This window comes from Bipolaris maydis, assembly GCF_028858645.1.
Source record: "Bipolaris maydis strain C4 unplaced genomic scaffold PSV08scaffold_1, whole genome shotgun sequence".
NCBI classification, from domain to species: Eukaryota; Fungi; Ascomycota; class Dothideomycetes; order Pleosporales; family Pleosporaceae; genus Bipolaris; species Bipolaris maydis.
Genome location: NW_027093857.1, coordinates 2,653,891 through 2,675,057, shown reverse-complemented (window position 1 = coordinate 2,675,057; position 21,167 = coordinate 2,653,891). Strand labels below are relative to the sequence as shown.

The 21,167-nt window shown below is 49.9% G+C and overlaps 7 protein-coding genes across 7 annotated transcripts; all 7 read right to left on the bottom strand.

The window, feature by feature from the left end:
* Positions 1-27: 27 nt before the first annotated feature.
* PSV08DRAFT_398247 (uncharacterized protein) lies at positions 28-2,123 on the bottom strand. The gene is made up of 2 exons (XM_014220217.1): positions 1,776-2,123; positions 28-1,721 (listed from the first exon to the last, which is right to left on the bottom strand). The coding sequence occupies exons 1-2, from the start codon at positions 1,876-1,878 to the stop codon at positions 136-138; spliced, it is 1,689 nt and encodes a 562-aa protein (XP_014075692.1). The 5' UTR covers positions 1,879-2,123; the 3' UTR covers positions 28-135.
* A 1,397-nt stretch (positions 2,124-3,520) lies between these two features.
* Positions 3,521-4,966, bottom strand: PSV08DRAFT_358283 (uncharacterized protein; the record flags this gene model as incomplete). The annotated part of the gene is made up of 2 exons (XM_066092954.1): positions 3,521-4,805; positions 4,860-4,966. The coding sequence occupies 2 exons, from the start codon at positions 4,964-4,966 to the stop codon at positions 3,623-3,625; spliced, it is 1,290 nt and encodes a 429-aa protein (XP_065950025.1). The 3' UTR covers positions 3,521-3,622.
* A 471-nt stretch (positions 4,967-5,437) lies between these two features.
* On the bottom strand, positions 5,438-10,269 carry PSV08DRAFT_406738 (helicase C-terminal domain-containing protein; the record flags this gene model as incomplete). The annotated part of the gene is made up of 3 exons (XM_014220215.1): positions 5,438-7,235; positions 7,665-9,193; positions 9,247-10,269. The coding sequence occupies 3 exons, from the start codon at positions 10,267-10,269 to the stop codon at positions 5,438-5,440; spliced, it is 4,350 nt and encodes a 1,449-aa protein (XP_014075690.1).
* Positions 10,270-10,428: 159 nt separating this feature from the next.
* PSV08DRAFT_398243 (acyl-CoA N-acyltransferase) lies at positions 10,429-13,460 on the bottom strand (the record flags this gene model as incomplete). Its single annotated transcript, XM_066093555.1, has 10 exons — positions 10,429-10,527; positions 10,704-10,999; positions 11,056-11,491; positions 11,548-11,894; positions 12,061-12,283; positions 12,433-12,618; positions 12,674-12,725; positions 12,775-12,849; positions 12,896-13,006; positions 13,060-13,460. 10 exons carry the CDS (start codon positions 13,458-13,460, stop codon positions 10,522-10,524), a joined length of 2,133 nt encoding a protein of 710 aa, XP_065950024.1. The 3' UTR covers positions 10,429-10,521.
* A 464-nt stretch (positions 13,461-13,924) lies between these two features.
* Positions 13,925-16,249, bottom strand: PSV08DRAFT_168937 (uncharacterized protein; the record flags this gene model as incomplete). The annotated part of the gene is made up of 1 exon (XM_014220213.1): positions 13,925-16,249. One exon carries the CDS (start codon positions 16,247-16,249, stop codon positions 13,925-13,927), a length of 2,325 nt encoding a protein of 774 aa, XP_014075688.1.
* A 166-nt stretch (positions 16,250-16,415) lies between these two features.
* On the bottom strand, positions 16,416-18,093 carry PSV08DRAFT_214259 (uncharacterized protein). Its single transcript, XM_014220212.2, has 2 exons — positions 17,652-18,093; positions 16,416-17,603 (listed from the first exon to the last, which is right to left on the bottom strand). The coding sequence occupies exons 1-2, from the start codon at positions 17,986-17,988 to the stop codon at positions 16,594-16,596; spliced, it is 1,347 nt and encodes a 448-aa protein (XP_014075687.1). The 5' UTR covers positions 17,989-18,093; the 3' UTR covers positions 16,416-16,593.
* A 1,170-nt stretch (positions 18,094-19,263) lies between these two features.
* On the bottom strand, positions 19,264-20,914 carry PSV08DRAFT_259115 (histidine phosphatase superfamily). Its single transcript, XM_014220211.2, has 2 exons — positions 20,721-20,914; positions 19,264-20,669 (listed from the first exon to the last, which is right to left on the bottom strand). Exons 1-2 carry the CDS (start codon positions 20,876-20,878, stop codon positions 19,358-19,360), a joined length of 1,470 nt encoding a protein of 489 aa, XP_014075686.1. The 5' UTR covers positions 20,879-20,914; the 3' UTR covers positions 19,264-19,357.
* Positions 20,915-21,167: the final 253 nt, after the last annotated feature.

The following is a 21,167-nucleotide window of genomic DNA, read 5'->3' as shown; positions in this document are numbered from 1 at the left end:
GGCACACGTTTTGTAAGATTGTTGTGAAGGCATCAACTGTTTTTTGTTCAGTGCTGGAAGAAGGCATTACATATCTAAGAGGTTCTATTAAAAAAGTATTTTGTACGTAGCAAAGTCGTAAACTTGTAATTTTTTTTACAAGGTAATTTCCAAAGCCGGGGTCTCCATGAGGGGAAGAATCTTCTCCACTGCCCTCTCGGCAGTAATCATAACACCCATGACAGGGTTTGTGGTCAGAGGAGGAACAATACTGGCGTCTACGACGAACAGATTCTTCATGCCAATGACCTTGGTATCGGTATCTACACACTCGCCCATTCGGCAGCTGCTGCTCCAGTGCTGCACGTTGCCGAGCGTGTAATCGCTTGGAGTCTTCAACCAGGTCTCAATCTCGTCGACTGTCGAGTTCTTTGCAATGTTGAGAGGCGTAAGAGTTTCTGGAAGAGCTTGGAAGATGTTGTGAGTGAAGGTCGCTATCGCCTGGACGTCGCGGGGATCAGCGAAGAAGTTGGATGAAGGCAGAGCGATGCCATTGGCGTCGAGGCTGACACGACCAAAAGAGCGAAGACCTGATGTGCCGTAGACGTTGAGGGTGAAGGTGTTGTTGTCATTTGCATAGTCGAAAGCCCCCGAAGAGTCAATGGTACCTTGGCAACCAACGAGGTCTTCGCCTTGTTGGATGAAGTCCCAGAACGCACTTGTTTGTGAGGCAAAGGTGTATGGTCCAGTGCGGTTCTTCAGGTACATCTCAGCGTCCGTTGCTGGAGGGTTAGAGTACTCGTAGACGAAAGAATCGACCGACTCGTCGTGGAGCTCAATGAAGGTATTCGGGTTGTCGAATACCTTGTCACCAACGGCAGTGTTATTGATCCAGTCCTGAGGTGGGACCGTAACCTGACCGTTCTTTGCAAGGCCCTCCAAAAGAGTTGAGTTGCCAATACCGGACCACATCAGGAGCTGGGGGCTCAGGAGCGCACCTGCTGATGAGATGACTACACCACCTTGCTTGAGGCAGATGCTGGTTTGGTTGGTATTCCCAGTCTCGACATCGACACCGGTTGCAACGTCGCCATCACGACGAACGCGCAGGACCTTTGTTCCGGTCCTGAAGCCAAAGTTCGATCGCTTGAGAGCGTTTTGGAGATATGTCTTGACTGGTCCACTCCTCTGACCTCCCTCGTAGTTCCAGATGGGATGACCAAAGACCTTGGTTTTAGAATGTTCTGATGGCCCGTCATTCAAGCCAACGTCGGCATATCCGGCTCCATCGACAAGCCACTGCCTGGCAGCCTCATAGCCGCTTTGGAGGTATCGCTGTCCGTCCATTGAAGGGTTGTCGGTACTTGGCTGAGTTTCCCTCACTTTCTGAATGGCACTTTGCATGTCCTTGTTCTTCCAGCCTTCTGGGAAATACCTGTCCCAATCGCTAGCGGGAGGCTGGAAGAAAAGTCCAGCGTTGATGGCAGTGTTACCGCCAACAGTGCAGCCCTGGAAGGCGTTGACGACATTGGATGGGCATACCAAGCCCTGACCAGGGTTGGAGAAAATGGTCTTGTACAAGCCTGGAACGTCGACACGGCTGAGTTCTGTGCCCTCCAGCCACTCCGGCCGTGTACGACCACCGGTAATGTAGTATGATGGGCCTCCCTGCTCTAGGAGAAGAGTCCTCTTTCCAGCCTCACTCATGCGGTCTGCTGTAACGATACCAGCTGGTCCGGAACCTACAGCATGTCAGTTTCATCGCCAAAAGTCAAAGTACAAGTTCCGAGTCTTACCAACAACAATGACATCCCACTCGCCGCCAGGACAACTCGAAGCAGAGGCGGAGCCAACCAATAAGGCGGCAGCAACCACCGCATTCCAAGTATAAATCGCCATTATTAAAGAATTAAGAGTAAGTATGATTACAGCTTTAAAACGCTGAAGTTGCTATATCCGTCATTTCCAAAGGCCAAGAGGGCTCTCTTTAAGCAACTTTCCCATCCAGCGCTAAACCCGGACCGCCTTCCTCGGGACCGGGGGGGGGGGGTGGTTGGGGCCAACAAAAAGGAAACAGAAAGCACGGTGGTTGCAGCGTTGCCACCTATTTCCAGGCAAATTTGCAACAAGAGGGTTGAAGCCGCCGCCCCCGAATACGAAAAGCAACGATACCATGGCACCCTTTCGGCACGACAGAGTCCGTGCGTAATGCTTAATTTAAAGTCCGGCGAGCGGGCACCATGCCTTGTCGGATGGAAGCGTCAGTGCACTGATCGCTTATCGACATAACACAAGGATATTGAGTCGTTTTGCTAGCAGAGTCCCTTGCGCCACAGCCTCCACAGCGTGGCTATTCATGGATATGACGATGGGGGCTTAGAAATAGGGCGGGCGGGCGGCGATGGAGTTGGGCTAGTAAACGTCGTAAATGCCGTCATATGAAGGTACGACTAAAAACTTTAATTTGCGGCGCTATGCTGAACTGGGGACGATGTACAAAGACATATCTCGACCTCTTTCTGGGTACCTTGAGGAAATGGCTCAAACAGTTTTTTTTTTGATCAGAGAATATGAACAAGGTACATTTGCTGTTGTAAGCATAGTAGCATATGGACATATCCACATCTTCCTTGTGTGGGCCTCCAGCAAGGAAGTTATCGTGACTAACACGGGATAGGATAGTGTAGCAAACCCTATTCGACATCTGGTCTAGCCTACTTTAGGTTCCGCACCATTCTGACACCTCTTTCTCCCTCCGTAATTCCACTATTATCAGCACACTTACAACCAGAAACAACGGCCTCTGAGAAAAACTCCCTTGTTGTAATTATAACGTCTCCACTGCAACAACAAAACACGCGCCGTTAAATGAAGGTTTGTTTGCTCATGGGTTGTACTCAGACAGAATAAAAGGGGGGGGGGGGGTTAAGGTAATTTGGGTCATCGTACAGGGCAGATCCCGTAGTACCGCGTTGTGTCGCATTTCCCGATCGGTCCGACCGGACAAAACCTAATGCGAAGACAGCAACACGACCAAGTTAATCTCGTTACTTGCGGATCTATTCTTTGAGTTCTTACATCATACTACAATTTAATATTACGTGAGCACAAGCTCAGTAGCCTCTCTATGCAGATATGTATTTGTTATTATTATTTTTTCTTTTCAGCTGTTGGAAATCAGGAATGTAAAGGTTGCTCAAACGGTGCAAGAAGGCGGGGCTTGGAAGCAGTGTAGTAAAGTGGACGTGGAGGTAAGGTTCTAGATGGCAAGCATTAAATGTCAAAGCATGGACGATCGCAATTCACTCGACTGCCGGATGCCGAGAATACGCCACGTGAGTGTGGCGGTCTATGCGCACTGCTCTGAGTGTTCTACCTAGCTTCAAGTGTACTTAGCAGTCGGAGTTCATTGTGTTATGAACCATGGAGTCTTGATGACACGAGGTATTTTATACTTATACGAGTAATAATACGGTGTGCTTACGGGAATACGGGCTTGCGTCATCACTTATTCGTTAAAGCGATTAGAGGTACGGAGGTGTACTGAAATAGAGAGCAAATTGATGTGTGTGGAACAGCCTATACGCACCATCTACAGAAGAACTATTCTAGTAGTCGATGTATACTACCACGGAAAAGCCGCCTATGCCGCACTTGCTAGCACCGGTTCAGCCTGAACAGCCGGTTTCTTTGTGATTTTCATCTTTTTTGTCTTCTTGCCTTTTTTGACGGGTACCACTTCACTCGTACTAGCTGATGCCTGCCCAGTTTCGGCATTCGCATCGTTTCCGGCTGTAGTCTTGGGATCAGATGCGCCCGCCATCTGCTCAAACTGTGTTACAGAGTCGGTACGAACAAGACCGGTCAGCTTCGGCTCTTCCTTTGGAGACGCGCTGATTGGCGCTTCTTGCTCTGCTTTCTTGTACATCTGCTCCCACTTCATGCTGGTCATCAATCCCAAGCCATCTGTGAACGACTCAGGCGTAGCAAGGAATTGTGGGTTGGACGCGGTGGCTCCCACTTCACCAGAGACATCTAGTACACTCTCCGCAACGAGTGCATTCTTGGTAGGCTCTTCAACGAGTGACTGAGGTTCTGCTACATCTTCTCGTTTGCTGTTGCTGGCATCCTCACTCTCGATAGCAATTCCAGGGTCCACATTCCCATGCGACTCAGAAATGTCTGGCACAGGCTCCAATGTGTGAGCGACGACACTGTCAGCCCTGACTATCGGCGTTGATGTCGGCGTGGCCGGCTTTGGAACATAGTTACTCATCATGGTTTTCCAGACGAGCTGCAGCAGTCTGCTGCTGCCCTCAACTGTCGTGATGAAGTCTGGTTTTCGAAATGGGGTAGGGTCTTCCGTTACGGCATTGCGGAGCGCATCTTCAATATATGCTGGATACCATGCATCGTCTTCGGGCAGCAATGGAAAGGCATGTTGTCTTGCTACTGCAAGCATGTCGAAGATGGTCACATCTTCTCCAAACAATTTGATCTTGGTCTGTGCAAGCTCTGCGAGGCCTGGTAGCCTATAGCGTACGGCGGCGCAATACACGCATACACTAAGCTTGTAGCTTTCGGGAATGATCTTGTCCGAACCAGCATGTACGCCAAGAGTCTGGTATTTACCAGTGTACAGATAATGTACTAGAGTATGCGCAGTTGCTAGGTCGAGCTCCGGTAAGGGTACAGATTGCTTGATGAAAGATGGGTTGTAGGACCTTGCAAGTACTTCGCTTCGGCTCAAGATGCTCTCGTGGACTAGAAAGCGAACTGCTTCGGGCCCCACTTCCAGCACAGCTATGTGTGTAGAGGCATATGGACTCGAAAGCCAAATGTCAGTCCGCTATTGACGTAAATAGCCCAGATAAACTTACGACCTGTCCTCTGCGCTAATGGCTAGGTCTCCAAAACCATGCAAGTAATCACCCGTTCCATCTTGCTCATGCGACACGCCGAGGGTAGAGTTGTCGCTGATTGACATGTTGTACTAGCCTCAAAGTGACAATTGCTTCTGACTCTAGAAGGCCCGTTTAGACAGCTCCATTTATCATAGACTTCAAAAATGAGGCTCGAACATATGCGCTGTCAAATTGCCACATTCGCAGAGTATGTATGCACTTCTGAGTTGTCAGTGCTACGATGAATTTCAGCACTCAAGATACGGTAATCCTGTTGGTCAGCCTGGTCGTCCTTCACTGCACCCCGCGAACGGTGGGTCCAATGACACAAGAGACGGCGCAGAGCCGAACAACATCGGTAAGATCGGGCTCGGATGCACTGTCGTTAAAGCCTCAGCCTGATTTTTTGATGCACAAGACCCCTCTCGCATCCTGCAGTTCACGTCGGTATCGCTCTAGAATTGAGTCGTAGAAGTGGGGGCTATAGAAAACCCAAAGGTATGCTTCCATAGACAATGTACTACGTGTTCAGCGTTATCGCACCTGTTCTCACTTCAGGCTCGTGTAGAATGATCTGCGCCTCCTGCATCATCGCTGTAGTATTCTTCATCGTCTGGACTCAATCTTCGCGCCATTTCGTATTCCTCAGCATTGTGTACCTCCTTGACGGGGCTGTCATTGATATTCTTGAACATCCGGTAAAAGATGATGCCGGTAATTGCAGCAGCACTTGCCAAGCCAAAGTACAGCCATTGCTGGTGGGGGTCCCTCGCCAGAGGCGCGATCAGTATGCCTAATGCACTGCCCCCAGCGCTTGTGAGAAGAAACAAGCTCATGATAAAGCTTTTCATATTCTCTGGCGCTTTCGCATATGCCAGCTCCAACCCCGTGATACTGGCGAGAATTTCGCTAAGAGCAACGAGCACATATGCTGGTGCTTGCCACGCAACGTGGATTTCGTTTGGCTTGAACCTTCCCTCCCCTATTTTGCCCGCGTTGCAGTTTGAAGGGCTGTAATAGCATGGCGGTGCTGCGTAGATGTATGTTTGGAGGATGCCAGCATACAACATAGCCAGTGCAGCCACCAAGAAGCCAAGCGAAATGCGCGTTATCGGCTGGAAGGCAAGGTGCAGGCGGGTACGGATGAAAGGGTAGATGAAGCGGTCCATAAGTGGAATTAGTATGATGATCGTGATGGGATCGATATTGGGAAGAATGTCGTTTGGAAGACCGTGCAGCTCCATTTGTCCAGCTTGCGAGATAAAGTTATTCATCATCTGCGAGAACGTGACCCAGTAAATAGGAAAGAACAAGAAAACTTTGCACGCCACCAGTGCTGTCTTTAGTTCTTCAACAAACTTGTCGTCCCAGGTCACTCTTGACTTGAGTCTTCCATGTCCTTGGGCTGAGGCTTTCGCTTTGTTAAGGTCGCCGCCATTCCTTGCAGCAATGTACAGAGCCCGGAAGCAATTGCCAATAACACCACCTTGAGGCGGTTTGATGATATATTGCTTCTTCCCTCTTACCAGTATCACATAACCGACGCAAAACATGATCAGTGGTAAAAGGTATGCGCTCCAGAAACCAACATGCAACTCCAGCATTGTGGTTGCGACTGCAGATATCGAACCAACGTTTATGCACATGTAGAAAACCATGTAGATCCTCTGTACCGTGAGCTCTGGGTCGACAATGACCTTTTTCCCACTCGGCAGAGTTTTGACAAAGGGCTTGTTGGACCGAACTTGCTCTGCGATCAACGGTGACACATTACTTTTGATACCACCCGTACCGAGTCCAATGATTAACATGGCAACAACAAGCCCGGGGAAGGCGGCCCCACTCCGGATAGCCCACGGCAAGCTCGTCAAAAAGAGAATTGTGATCCCGCCCATGTAAATCAAACTGAACCATTTGATTGTTGCGTACTTGCCGAGATACTGGTCCGCAATAATGGCTCCGAACAAAGGCGTTAGATAGCACCAAAACTGGAAAAAGTTGGTCATTGCAGTAGCGCCTGACTGTTTTAGGCCAAGAGCTCCAGGAAGACCGTTGGCATCGTTGTATCCGTTGGCGATATAGTTTTGGAATGGTCCGGATAAGCCATAGTAGGCAAAGCGCTCACATAGCTCCACGATAGCTACCAGGAAGGCACCACGAGGAAGAGTGTCAGCTACTCGCGGAAGAAAGAGGTCGTCTTCTGGTGTGGGAACAGCTCCGATGTGAACGGGCGGTTCAAAACTTGTCTCCTCCGAGCCCTCATCTGCGATTTTGCCGTGAACAGTCAACCTTGCGCTGGCATCATCGGTTTGTGCAACGGTCGTGTATGCACCTCTGTTTTCGGCGTCTCGACTCCGCGAGGATGCCATGTTGAAAGTGGATTTCGTCCTTTGCTACTCCGGTGTACCACGGCTTTCCTCCTCTTGTATTTCCCCTTGTACCTGCCCTGATCTGCAGTTGAAATGGTTCACTGCAAACTGTATACGCTATAGTTTCATCGCATGATTGATAGAAACATGGGTTATGTGAATGCACGCATAGTGAAGGCGGTATATCTGAAGAGTTTGAAGAATGGAATCTGAATTGTAGTCCATGAAGACACGCGTTCACGAAGTGAGACGGTGCTCGCGTCGAACTAAGCCGAATGGAGCACTGAATAGCCCCACCATCTTTCACAAGCGCGGAACATCGGAATACATCGACTGTTGTGAATGCTACAACATTGTCTCATCGAAACCAGAGTCTGACCTTCATTTCTTGTCTGCAAAGAATCCAAGCAACTTCCCCTCCACATCTCTCACCCCCAGCCCACCAGTCAGACTACCCCTAATCCACCTGGGTAACTTATCTTGTATCCGCTTGCTCCCATACCGTCTGTCCAACATCAAGATGGCCGCATAATCACCTTTGTGTCTGATAGCCCGTCCTACACATTGATTGACAGAGCGCATGCATGCATTCTCGTAAAACTCGCGCGCTGCGGCCTTGCCATCACCACCATGTTTTGCTTCTTTGGCAGCGATATACTGCATCTTTGCTTTCCACTCTGCTGAATGCGCGTTTGGAAATGGAAGGCCGACAACGACAACACCTCGACCCAGTGCGTCACTGAAGTTGATGCCCTCGGACAGTGTTCCACCAATAACGGCAAAGAGCAGCGCACCTCGGCCGTTACCAGATGCGATTGCCGCACTGTAGGCATTGAGAACCGAGTCGACAGCTGCCTCCTTGACTGCCGAGGATGCATCTAAATTCTGTTGTTGACTGCGCTGCTCTAAGAACACGGGCTTGCTGCTTTTGAAAGCATCCCAGAAGGTGGTGTTGGACTGTGCAGGCTTGAGGCGCTTCCACGCCGCGATACAGGTGTCCAGATACGAATAGCTGGGGAAGAAGACTACCACTCCATCGGGTATGTCTCGCGCAAATCCCGAAATAGCAGCCCCGAGGTCAATTATTGTCTTTTCTTTGTTGCGATTATCAAACGTAAAATCGAACTCGGCACCACTAGTCGCTCGTACAACCGGTACAGCAAGCAGGTTCGAAGGCGGTATAACATGCCCACAGGACAGGGTTTTGATCTTCGAAGGCTCCAGATATGATAGCAGATGCTGCTCATAGTCGCTCATTGGGGACATTGTACCGCCTGCAAGTACTACTGCTCTTGCTTCTTCAACGACATCTTTGAAATGAAACGTGGGGTCGAGAAGCATGTATCGCAGCGTTGTTACGCCATCCTCCTTTGAGTAGAAGAATCGGCCTTCCGCAGAAGGGTTCATCAAGGAGAGCAGAAAAGCTTGTACATGCATGAGCACAGGAACACTGTGACGGGGCCCCTTCTTGGACACTTGCTTTGTCGGCTCATCAACTGTTTGCTCAGCGTATGCGGTATATCCATCAACCTTTCGAGCAAGTCTGCTTTCTTGGAGGTATGCATTGAGCTTGAAAACGTTGATCTGGTCTACGCCCTTTCCGGACATTATAGATACCATGTCAACCAGGCCATCAGTCGCCTTTGGGTCAGCGTCGATGGACTGCAAATATGCAAGGATTGAATCTAGGATCCTGACTGTCTGGGCAACGTAGACTCGGTTCTTTCCTTTCAGCTTGTTGCGAAACTTTTGAAGATAGGCTGTAAGCTGGGCGCGTGCTTGTTGAACTTGGCCGAGCGTTACAGAAACAGAGTAAATGCCTGCTATAGCGTCCATCAAGTTGTGCGCTTCGTCAATAATGACGACATGATCTTTAAGAGATAGTCCAAGTGCCTCGCGAGCAGTGCGCTGTAAAAGCAACGGATACGGCAATGTCACAATCTACGCTCGTTAGTACACCGATGTTTGTCGAATTGGTCGAAAATCAAGCTCACCTCGCAGTACTTTGTCGCTGGTCTTGAAGCATAGTAAGGACATACTCCCAGCTTCTTGCCCAGCAATCCGAGATCCTCAATGTCCCTAATCTTTGCAAGCGCATGATCACGGAAGTCGTTTATTAGGGGCTCTTGTTCTTTACTCGGCATATGGGGACATCGGCTTTCGGCACTGCTATTCTGTTGTAGCTCTAGGCATCGTTCGTTGATAGCAGTAGCGCTTCCCAGCTTATTCACTTTACCATTAATACACAAATTCTTCCTTGATCCGAGTGTAAGGTGCTTGACATCTTCGACGAGTGAATCTATATCAGCGCCGTTCGTATCATCGTCTAGAGCAATAGCAGGCGGCATCTTGACCCGGCCCAACTCACTCGAAAACTGTGTCAGTTGAGAGTGCGTCCGGGAACAGAAAAATATCTTTGTCTCGTCGGGTACCTCCCCATCGTCGTTCTTCGGCGCGTCGTCAGTATATCCTAATGATGCCATCAACGCCTGTGTTTCTGCCGATAGCCCAGACTCATTAAAGGTACCGCCTCGTGCCCGCTTTTGAGATTCTTGGTCGCTTTCATAGTCGTCAAGCACGAATTGTGCTTCATCGTCATCGTTCGTTTCACCCGGCACAACCTTCCGTCTCTTGTAACTTGATTCGCCATTCTCGTAGCGCTCTTTTGCACGCTTCTCCTTTGCTTTGATTTTTGCAATGCGTTCATTCAACTCTTGTTTGCGACGAAGTGCTTCTTGCTTACGCTGCTTCTGTGCATGTTCGACGATCCACGATGGCTCTTCGCTATTCGCTGCATCGGCTGCAAATCCTTCTTCGAAAGTCTTCCTTTTATGGTCTCTCAACCATGTCAAGGAGCCGCAGATCAGGCTCAGCGACTTGCCTGTCCCGGTCGGTGATTCAAAGATGCCGACCTGGCCATTTTCTAAACATTCGTATACAGCGCCCATGAATTCATTTTGTATGTCATAGGGCGTGTAGGGGTGGTGAAAGTCCCGTTGCTCGGCTTTGCTGACCATTTTGAAAACGTATACCAATGAATGAATGTAAGTAGTTGAAAGACGCGACGCGTTCACGAAAACGGGTGTTCACGTGCCGCGCTAAGTGCTCACTAGCGTACGAACGACCAAGCAGTCCTATTATATGTACATGAATAGATTGCAAGCGAAACAGAACATGTTCAACTGCCTCTGGCACGTGGTTTAATGGCCATGCGGTTTATGGGGGAAGGACTGCGGGGAGGTCCAATAGAATGCAACAACATGTAGGAATCAGCGCTATATAATATCGTAGGCACTTCAGCATCGTTTTCTCAAAAGATGTTTCCAACAAAGATCTTCATATCGCTTGTATTGGAACTCTGTAGAAACATCGAGATCCGGGTATCATTTGCCTGTCCTTGTACTCTCTTTGTCGTGAAGCATCAAGACTCTTCACTGCCACCCCTGCTTACTTCCCGTGCAATAAACGCATCAGGATCCACCGGACAGCTTTTGACATCTACCTTGTGCTTGTCCGCCCATGCCCTGACTTTTGCCTTGTTGATTACGGCATCTGCGCCGCCTTTCTTCTTCTGTTCGAGAACGTCCATCATCTGCAAGGTTGCGATGATGTCCTCGGGCACAATGTACGTCTTTTCGCGAAGCTCTTGCACGGTGAGTGTCTTCTTGGACGGACATGAGAGGAGGGTACGAGCAATTGTTTGCGACCAATAGTGATTGTAAGCAATACGGCCGAGATCGGACAGCGCTGTCGTGATGTTAGCACTGGCCGGTGTCTAAGAGGACAGACCAGGAACGGCTTACGCTTCTCAGGACCACCCAGTCTCTCCTCTCGCCTACTCATTTCATAGCTTGCACCCATCAATAGCTGACCCAATCCTTGCTTCTGCCATGGTGGGAAGACCAATATACATGCTAGGTTATTATTGTCCCAACTCATCTTCTCCTTGCTGAAGAAGCCCACGACCTGCCCCTGTGTCCTGACTCCGCTCGGCGGCGTCTCTTCATCAAGGCTAGTGTTGGGTATGCTAGGCGTGGGGTTGTGCGCAACTAGGAGATAGTACAAGAAGGTTGTGACGTCGTAGAAGACCGATTTGGTGTCGAGGAAGAGCTTCGCAAAGAGCGATAGGTTCTGCGCATAAAGCTTATTCTTCTCGCCATCGATTTCATAGAGGGAATAGTTGTCTTTTGTGTAGACGTTAATGCCCGGGGGTGGAGTGTTGCGAAGGGGACATGCTTTCTGAGGCGTATCAGCTCAACCGGTCTTTCTAAACCACGCAAGTCCTTCAGGCGTACCAGATGGCCCAAGAAGCCAACAAGCTCCTTGCTATACTTGAAGCACCACTGGCACACGTAGAGCCGTTCGACGCGCCTTCCCACCAGTTCTTCTGGGTAGAAGGACGGGTACCATGGCTTGATCAGCAGCGAGCCGAGCACAACCTCGAGGACGTTAGGGCCCGTGGGCGGTTTCTGTGAGTTCTTGAGTGCGGGGGTGGTGGGCGTCGATGTCATGGAGGCTACATCGGGGGCCATTGAACAGGTGCTGACGCGCAGAGGGCTCGTTTCACATGCTGCTATGCTGCCGTGGGGTGACGCGGAGCCCGCAAGCATTGTTAGCGCGACGCGGCTGCACGTGACCGTGTCTTCCCATGTGTAGTTCGTATATTTTATCTACTAAGGGCAACGAGCATGATGACCCCTAGAAGCTACTTCTTTACATTCTCGCATAAAGACCCACGAGGAAGATCTTTTTCCTAAAAGCATCCTGATTTTGAACCTCGCAGCCACGCCATAGGTACCCTCGCTCACTTCTTGTTCGGACTTGCCGGAGGAGTAAAGATTCCTGAAGATCTTGTTGTATCCTGCATTCCGCACTGGTACGAGTGCAGTGCTTTGAGTACAGCCTTGTTCTCTGAGTAGTAATCCCACGCATCTTCGTCTTGCATGATCGCTGGCAAGCGGGCGTGCAGCTGCAGGATGATTGCGTTGCGGAGACCATGATCCAATTCTGCGCCGACGTCGCCATGGATATCTGCAGCCAGATAGACTATAGTCAGAGGATCTTGAATGAAGGGAATACGATCGATAATTGTCTTCGAAACTTTTTGCTTGATTGATTCGAGGTTGTACTGCACACGTTGTCAGAACTGTAAATCATAAGAATTGTGGAGGGAGCTTGACCTTATCACATGCGATGAAGAGGGCCAACAAATCGCGCATGATGCAGTCTTTCTCAAATGCGTCTCTGAGCGCAAAGCTGCTAAAAATTGATCCTGTGGTTGGGTTGGACACTCCATATATCTCCTTGAGCATTGTGCTCACTGTCTGGCTGTCCTCGGGCAGTGTGATAGAGCGCTGGCTGGTTTCCTTCAGAACGTTAGCAGGGCTCAGGTGCCTTGTATAGCGCACACATGTCTCTTACTGCAAAGTTTCCATCACAAACCGCGTTGAAGTACTGCGATCGTGTGCAGAGCCTAGCTGATGTGTCAGCTACGTCGACAAAGTAAGAGACATTGTGCTTACAAGACGCGATGAGCTTGGAATACCCTACCGACAGCGACGATGGTAAAGTCGGTACATTTACCAGCCTTGTAGATACTACGACCGTTAGTTGGGACTATGAGGGTTTTAGTTAAGTACTTACCGGGCCCATTCTGATGCGTTCTCGTTCGGAGCTGCCACCCACAATCGACATTTCTGGTTGGTATAGCCCTCCTTCTCCATATTGAAGTCAGCACGGGCTAGTGCAGCATTGCTATATAAGTGCATCAGTATTGCTAGAATATGAGTGAAAAAGGTTATACATACGAAACAGCTTCATGGACTTCAAAGTAGGAATTGCCAACTGTGGTGGCAATCCGCCCAAGCGCATGCACAAAGTCCCCGGCATCCGCACTAGTCGTGAAGTACAGGTCGACCTGCATATGTGGCATAAGTACGCAAACTTTCTTGCACGAGTTGTTGAAGCGAGTGCAGACTGCGCGCGCCTTGGAGACCTGGAAGTAGATCGGCTCCTCAGTATCGGGGAATTGTGCCATTACAGTAACACCAGGTTCGGTCTGGTACGCCAGCCCAAACTCAGAGTTAGCACGATCAAGCACCAGCTGCGCTCGGCCTGACGATTCGACATCGTGACTGACGGTAAATGATTGCAATTGCCAAGTAACCGGGCCCTGATCATTGTCGAGGGATAGAATTGAAGAGGTCATGGCTGCTGATAGACCTGGGTACTGGAGAATAGTAAGTTATACGAGATCGACGACGGAAGCCTTCAGATTGTAAGTAACAGTAGGTAATAAGGTTTAGCTGGACTTAGAACTGGAGTATGTTAGAGTCCTGTCAACGTACATATTGGTGAGATGGTACCTGAGCGGTGAGAGGTGAGACTCCGATAGGTAAGTGAGTCCATAACATGGTTTCTGCATCAAGATGAGGTGAGAGAGAGACTCCACTACCCACTGTCAATGTTTCGGGGTAACTTATTGATTGTGAGAGAAAAAAAAACCTCCTAAAAACTTAGTGCTTGGCAAGCACAGCTATGGCAGAAGCAATCTAGACACTCGTGCTGCCCCTCGCAGCACCATACATAAGGATCCCAATGACACCAAACATTGGCATTGATTCATTACTTTTCAATTTAAAAAAAACTTTTTCACCTAAACCTCCAACCCATCTACTCCTGCCAACTCTCCCACCCCTCCTCCCTCCACACCCCACTCTTTCCACCTTCCTTAAATACCACTCTCACCCCATCCACTCTCTGGAATCGATCCACCGCCTTGCACATGTCAACCACACTCAGCGCCGCACCCATAACCGCCGTCAGTGCTTCCATCTCCACGCCCGTCTGTCCCGTACACTGGACTTTGGCTTCGATTTTCACGCCTCCATGTCCGTCGGAGAAAGGGGCAAGTTCGACGCTGACATGGGTTAGTGGGATGGGATGGCATAGGGGAACTAGATCGGGGCATTTTTTGGCTGCCATTATGCCTGCTATGCGGGATACGCCTAGGACGTCGCCCTTTTTGGCGGTGTTGGAGCGGATGAGGGAGAGAGGGGTTGAGTTTGTGAAGTGGACCGAGCCGATGGCAATGGCGGTGCGGATGGTGTGCTGTTTCGTAGATACGGATACCATGTGTGCTGAGCCCGAGGGGGTAAGGTGTGGTAGGTATGGCTCTGGTAATTCTCTCCCGTCGTCTTTTTCCTTCTCTTTTTGCTGTGATGCGAGGTCGAGATCTGGTAATATGGATCGCGAAGAGGTCGAGTACATTTTGCGCGCAGTGGAGTCATGAAAAACTTGGCTGTCTAAATCTCTGTGTAGACTTGGTCTCTTGTTCGTGCTTGAGAGCGTCGTTGGTAGCGGCCTGGCTTCTGCTTGCCCTTGTTGTGACGGCACCTCGGACTCCGTCTCACTGGTCAAGAATCCCAGGCCTTCAGCTTGAAACTCATCCCAGTTTATTGCTCCCTCTGCATCTCCATGCATTGCGCCTCTATTATCAAAGACTTGGTACCACCGCACTGCCATTCGTTCCGCAGCTTCGTTGCTGAGATCGTGATCGCGAACCATTCGATCAAGTACAGCTTGAATTCGCCCATCCATAATGTCTTTCTCTACCTGACCAATGGTGTCAAATCGGGTCTGCCATTTCTTTACCAAGATCTTGAGCCACGTCTGCAGTGTCGCTTTGTTCTGGCTGGTCCATACATCATATGGCAGCGTGTCGATACGCGGATATGAGTTTTTGAGGCGCTGAGCCATTTCGAACACATATGATTGAAGTTCTGGGACCGATCCCTCAAATATGACAATGAGATTCTCGTCAATAGGAATAAACCCGGAAGTGGGAACCTGCAAACGCAGGCTATCACTCGGCCTAGATGCAGTAGAAATGACCGAATTCATGTCTTTGCCATTTGTGTCTTGGTCTTGGTCTTCGGACCTTGATCGAGATACCGAGCCTATTCCAGGCCTCTGCAGTTGTATAGTGGTACCCTCCTTTACCTGTGCTGTTGCCCGTATGTTCTCGGAATTAAGACCTGTACTTTGTAGCTTTGGCTCCCCCCAGCCCCTGCCAACCATCTTCATTGCTTGGTCGAGTATTAAGTCCAAACTCTTCGAAGTAGGCTGATTCTCCCGATCATTGGCGTCCACGGTTTTAGGAATCCTCTTGGCCTCCGGCTCTTCATTCTCTTCAAGCTGCTTCAGTAGCAAGCGCTTCTTCGACAAAATCGCTTCCTTTCGTGTTTTGATTTCTTCCAGTTGTTGAGCTTGTTCGCGAATTTCGTTGACTTGTTGCTTATAGGTATGAAGCAGTCGGTCGACCTCGTCAATCTCTTGCACATGCCTGATAGTATCGATTGTTACTCCGCTCGACTTTCCTGCACTCGTTTCGGCCAGCTTCCCCTCTTCGCGCCGTGTTATGCGAGCCCGCAACTTATCAATCTTATCCTCGGTCTTCTTCAACGCCCTCTGGATCTCGGAAGGTATCTTGACCTCCTCTAGGAATGCTTTGAGAGTTTTTATTTTTTCTGCCTGGCGTTGCAGCATTGTATCTTTATTCTTTTCTGCTGCATCTTGTCGTATTCGATCGGCAATCATTTGAGCGTCTTTCATGATCAGTCTGTGGTCCACTCCCGTTAATCCCCGAGTCAAGGTTAGCAGCTTAGAATGGGCTTTCACATTGAGAAATTTGAATCTTGTACCAGTGCCAGACTTGAGCTTCGTGTCCGCAACCATTCTCCAGTATATATCGTACTTTCTATCAGTCAATCCATACTTCCGTCGCACTTCCTCAAGGTTCGGTGGTAGAGTGCCTTTTCCGGGGCCGAACTGAGAAACGTTGTCTAACATGTTCACGTATCCGTCACCATGCTTGAGCTTGATCCGTGATCTAGGATGTGTCCCTTGCCTCCGAGGTCGCTGTGCAAGTGGCTTGGAAGTGGAGAAGGCCCGAACAATGTTTGTGGACTGCAACGTTGAGGAATGCAGATGCAGCATTGAGGCTTGAAGAACGTTTGACGCTAGAGAGAATATATGGGAACTCTTTGCACTCGGATGCAGGGTTTGTAGAGGAGATGGTCGCCATGAACCTACGTCTGCCAATGGCTTTGCACCTACATGCAGTCAGCAATGCACATCACACACACACATACAAAAATGATATGTAGACATAAAAGAGAATGTCATTCGAGTATGTAGTTGGGGCACGATGATGCGCCAAGAGATAATATAGACTCACAATGAAGGAGAACGCTCAAAACTCCATTCATGTAACGGCCGTCATATCACAACAAGCCTCCAAGCGATCTGAGATGATTAAGAAGAGGAAAAGGGGACCACGATCACCCACCAATTAAGATCATAGGCCTGTTCTCCATGCTGGCGAGATCTTCCAGATCAGCGTGCTTTTCTGCTTTGCGCTTTACAGCTGCTCCCACAACTTCGAGCAATTCGCGTTCTCGCTGGCCCCAGCCAAGTATAGTATCATCGCTCAGACGGCCATCATGACGGTCCATTTCGACTTTCCTGATACGTTCAAATGCTTCTTGATCGATGGGTTCACCGTTGTTACCCTGCCGCAGTACGTCGCGCAACGATACCTCGGCGTTTCCATGTAAGCACACCTTCAGATTGCCGTCACTTGTTATGCGCAGTCGATTACAAGAGCCGCAAAAATCGTTGGTCATGCTTGTAATGAAGCCGACCTTGCCTACAAAGCCAGGGACCTCGTACGTCTTGCTTGTGTCGTTCTTGTGACCCGGAACTGGCCTGAGCCCTGGATATTTTACGCGGATGATGTCCAACATTTCTTGGAAGCTGATCATCTTGTTCTCACTCCACTTGTTACCGCCAAAGGGCATGTATTCTATGAAACGCACTTCAATGTCTTTCTCGCGGCCCATCTCAACAAAGGGTAGGATCTCGCGCTCGTTCAGGCCACGCATGACAACACAGTTGACCTTGAGTTTCACGTTTGCTCCCAACTTGTTCATCTCGAGTATGCGGTCGATCGACTTCATGACCGCATCGAAACCTTTTCGCCTCGTCATGATCTGAAACTGAAACGGATCCAAGGTATCTAGACTCAGATTGACGCCTGTCAAACCAGCCTCGACCATGGCGTCGAGTTTCCGGTGCAGCGATATGCCGTTGGTGGTGAGGGCGAGCTCGCGCAGGCCTTTGGGGCGCAGACTACCGATTTGCTGCATGAGAGGCACTATGTCGCGGCGAACGGTGGGTTCACCCCCGGTAAGGCGGATCTTAGTCACACCTTGCGACACAAATAGCGACGAGAGGTAGAAGATTTCGGGTGTGGTGAGCATGTTAGCGGACGGCGACAGCGGAACGCCCTCTGTTCTTCGTCAGTTAATTTTTTTGTCGAGTCGTGTTCAAGGCACACCTTCAGGCATGCAGTACAGACATCGCAGATTGCAGCGCTCTGTGATGCTGATGCGCAGATAGTCATGCTGCCGGTTGAACGTGTCGGTCAAAAAGGCAGAGAAAGGCTTCGCGTTCTTGATTGCTGCTCTCCGGTCCTCGCCGCCCGATCGCTGTGGTATCGGTACCGGGTCGATACCTGGGAGAAACTCGGAAGCAGACTCTCGTGTTTCTGTATCTGTCGCAATACATCTTGTCCGTATGGCGGAAATGGGCGATCGTGCAGATAGTTCGCCACGGCCAGCGACTCTTCGCAATGTTTGGGGACCCGCCCGTACCCTAGCCATGTGCGCCATCATACCGAGTCGAGTCTGGAGAAACCGTGCCCAACATCTGGAGGGGCGAACATGGGAAAGCTATATAAGCCAGTGGGCAGTAGGGCGGAGACGACTGAGATGTGAACTGGTTTAGTGGGCTGTCCGAGGCCCATGCAGGGATCTGTAGTCGCACTTGGCAGCATTACTAAGGATTGTGCTCGCAACTGGTGGGGTATCTTCGCCAATGACAATCTGTTGATAATCGTATTCATTCAAGTCTGTTGCCACAGCGCCGTAGCCTACCTATTGTGCAGAGTGACATGTTCTCTCAAAGACTGACAGTGTGCAAAAATGAGTTTTGTAATATGACGCAACGATTCCGGCCTTACCCCTCTATGCCTGTCTTCATCATGTACAGTAGTGCTCGACAAAACACCAATACTAACTTACACAGTATCCGTTCAAGAAATGTTTACGCAAGTCTTACGTTCTTTTGTTATTTTTCACCAACTCGGCACTTGCACCTGACACACTACGTTCTTCGCCTTTCCCGTCTTTCATATTTCTTAACCAGAGCTTCGAATCTTTTTTTGCCTCGCTGCGACACGAATCGTAGCCGGGCATTGCATTGTCTTTGTAGACTTGCGCGCGCCGCTATCCGCTTGGCCTTGACTTTCCCCGCCAGTTTCTTTTGGATGGGCATGCAATAATCGCTGTGCGTCATCTTGACAGGGACACCACTTGTGGCCAGCTGTTGTTGATCCTGGTCGTGATATCTTCTCGTAGTGGGCATGCCTCCTCGCTCCCACACCATCTCCGGATGCCACTCCAAGCAACTCCCACACGTGATCTTCAAACATGGCCCTTCATAGTCGATATCATTCTTCCGCTTCCCTGTCCGTTTTCGTTGTATACCACCGTAATGAAAGCGGTAAAGCTTCGTATTACAATCTCTGGTTGTGCTTATCCTGCGGACACATTTCTTTTTTGTTGTGGGTTGATTGCTCTGGACATTGGAAGGATTGTAGGCATTCCAGATATGCTTTGGTATGATTATCTTCAACCCCATGATAACGTCTGTGGCAGACAGAGGACTGCTCTTTGCACAAAAGCACGAATGCGATCCAAAAGCATTCGTCTGATCGGCTTGCTGCACGTTCTATGTATATGTGCGCAAGCGATTGTCAGTCTCACGCTTGTGGTTTCATTTGCTCCTCATTGTTCTCATCCGCGTGACAAAGGATGAAGTACTTCCTGCGACTAACCAGACATTGTATGGAAGACGGACCCAGTAGAACATCTATTCGGAAAAAATTCAAACAATGTCTTTGATTGAGTCTATGAATCTTGAAAATGCAACGATGCGGCCATGCGCTGTGTAGAATACATGCAGAGATTGCGCTTCCGATTCTTAATCATAACACCTTTCCCAGAGTCCGCCACTTCGAGCAAAATTTTGGCTTTCGACAAACTTGCTCAGTGTGCACCTACCGAAACGGTCCCCGTCACAGAACTCCAGTGGTTGCACGCGGTCATTTACAATAACGCGGACCGATTCTTCTTTCTCGCCCTTGCATTGCAGCTTCTCGACATACAGGCGGGCGGCGAACGGCACTGTCCATGCAGCCGAGTAACCATGAGTCTGCTTAGTGTCTTCAATCGTAGTATTAGACAATGTCTTGGTCTTGTTGTACAGTCCAAGCGCAGCTAGAACACCACTAATGTCATTGTCGTGACTAAAATCAGCATATACTTTGCGGTCCAGAGGGAATGTCTTTGGATCCGAGTCAAGTGTGCGGTTCGTGTTGGTGTTATCTTCAACAGGCTTCTTTGTCAGGCGCGCCAACAGCTCGTTGACGTACCCAACGCCCTGCGTAGGCCCAAGTGGGTTTCCTACACTGTAGCCGTAGTACTTGCCCAGAGTCTGGAAGTAGTCATACTCACGCCATTCCTCGTCTGTGAACAGCTTACAAAACTCTGACAACTGCGCCGAAGGGTGTGCAAGGGTGTCGAAAGGGCACATGTCCATCATGTAGACAATAGAGGTCGCACTAAGATTGGTACCGAGAGCTGAGTTGACGCGATTCTGAATCGGCGGCACAAATTTGGCAGCCCAGATCTTCTGCGCTCGATCCCCCAGGCCATGGTTCGGCCCACCCTCGAAAGCAGGGCAGATATCGTGAGACAGTGTGTTGTTCCAGTTTCGGCCTTCTGGAATAACTAAATCAATCTTCTGGGGCTTTGTGTTCAACGATTGTGCAACGCCCATGAGCCAGCGCTCAGCCGACTCCACGACACGATGCTGGCCGCCCGCGCGGACAAATGGTGTGTTCTCGTCCATGAGTTTCTGGTACCGGCGGTAGAAGTGTGCGCCCGAGTTCACCATCTCTTGCCTTCCAGCATCCGTCAACTCATCCGCACCCAGTGCATAATCATAATCCTTTAAGAACTTGAATGCATCCGGGTACGATGTGCTCGTGTTCTGGATTTCGGCAATTAGGAGGTGGTAGGCTATCGATTTGCCAAACGTCGGGTCGCGGCCACCATGGCGGGAGAGGACGTTCGCGAAGGTGACTTCGCAGCCTTTGGGAGGAGCAACGTCTATCTCTGAGGGCACAGAATACCAAAGGGAATACTGGCCAAGGTAATGGGTTGTCTTGGGGCTGCAACGGTAGCCCTCGTCGATGGTGTCGCAGGACTTTGAGGTTGAGAATGGGAATAAGCTGATGGCAATTAGTGGAGGAGAACGGAAAGAATGGTCAGATGGCACATACTTGAAGAAGCCGTAGACGACTACACAGGCGCCAACTGCCTGAATTGCACGGCGACGTAGTCCTGTTGCTTCATTGTGGCGTCGCGACGGCTTTGACGTCAGCAGTTCCTTCTCGCTCATGGGCAGAGATGTATAGCTCTGGGGTCGGTTTCCGCGCATCCTGTTCCAAGGTTGCGACATGTATAGAGTGGTGGTGTATGTGGTAGTGCTGGACCGTCTTCAGCTGGACAAGTATGAGAGAGATGCGGAAACTGAAACCGTGACGCCTGTGCCGACCCAAAGGCAAGTCTCAGGACGCGCCAAGGCACCGTCTCTCCAGATTCCTGGCAAACAAGGCGCGCAACATCATTGTATGGAAAATGATGTGCAGCGATCCACGACCGGTGGAGACCAACATGGTGCTATTCACGGACAATGAGGTTACCCTGCTCTGGGCAATCAGTCGTTG

Bases quoted from the DNA above. Each gene is read 5' to 3' on its own strand.
- PSV08DRAFT_398247 (XM_014220217.1), bottom strand. From the start codon at position 1,878: ATGGCGATTTATACTTGGAATGCGGTGGTTGCTGCCGCCTTATTGGTT. The intron at 1,722-1,775 runs GTAAGACTCGGA...GACATGCTGTAG, and splicing joins GTGGGATGTCATTGTTGTTG to GTTCCGGACCAGCTGGTATC.
- PSV08DRAFT_259115 (XM_014220211.2), bottom strand. From the start codon at position 20,878: ATGCGCGGAAACCGACCCCAGAGCTATACATCTCTGCCCATGAGCGAG. The intron at 20,670-20,720 runs GTATGTGCCATC...AATTGCCATCAG, and splicing joins GTCGTCTACGGCTTCTTCAA to CTTATTCCCATTCTCAACCT.
- PSV08DRAFT_214259 (XM_014220212.2), bottom strand. From the start codon at position 17,988: ATGATGGCGCACATGGCTAGGGTACGGGCGGGTCCCCAAACATTGCGA. The intron at 17,604-17,651 runs GTGTGCCTTGAA...GACGAAGAACAG, and splicing joins TCTGTACTGCATGCCTGAAG to AGGGCGTTCCGCTGTCGCCG.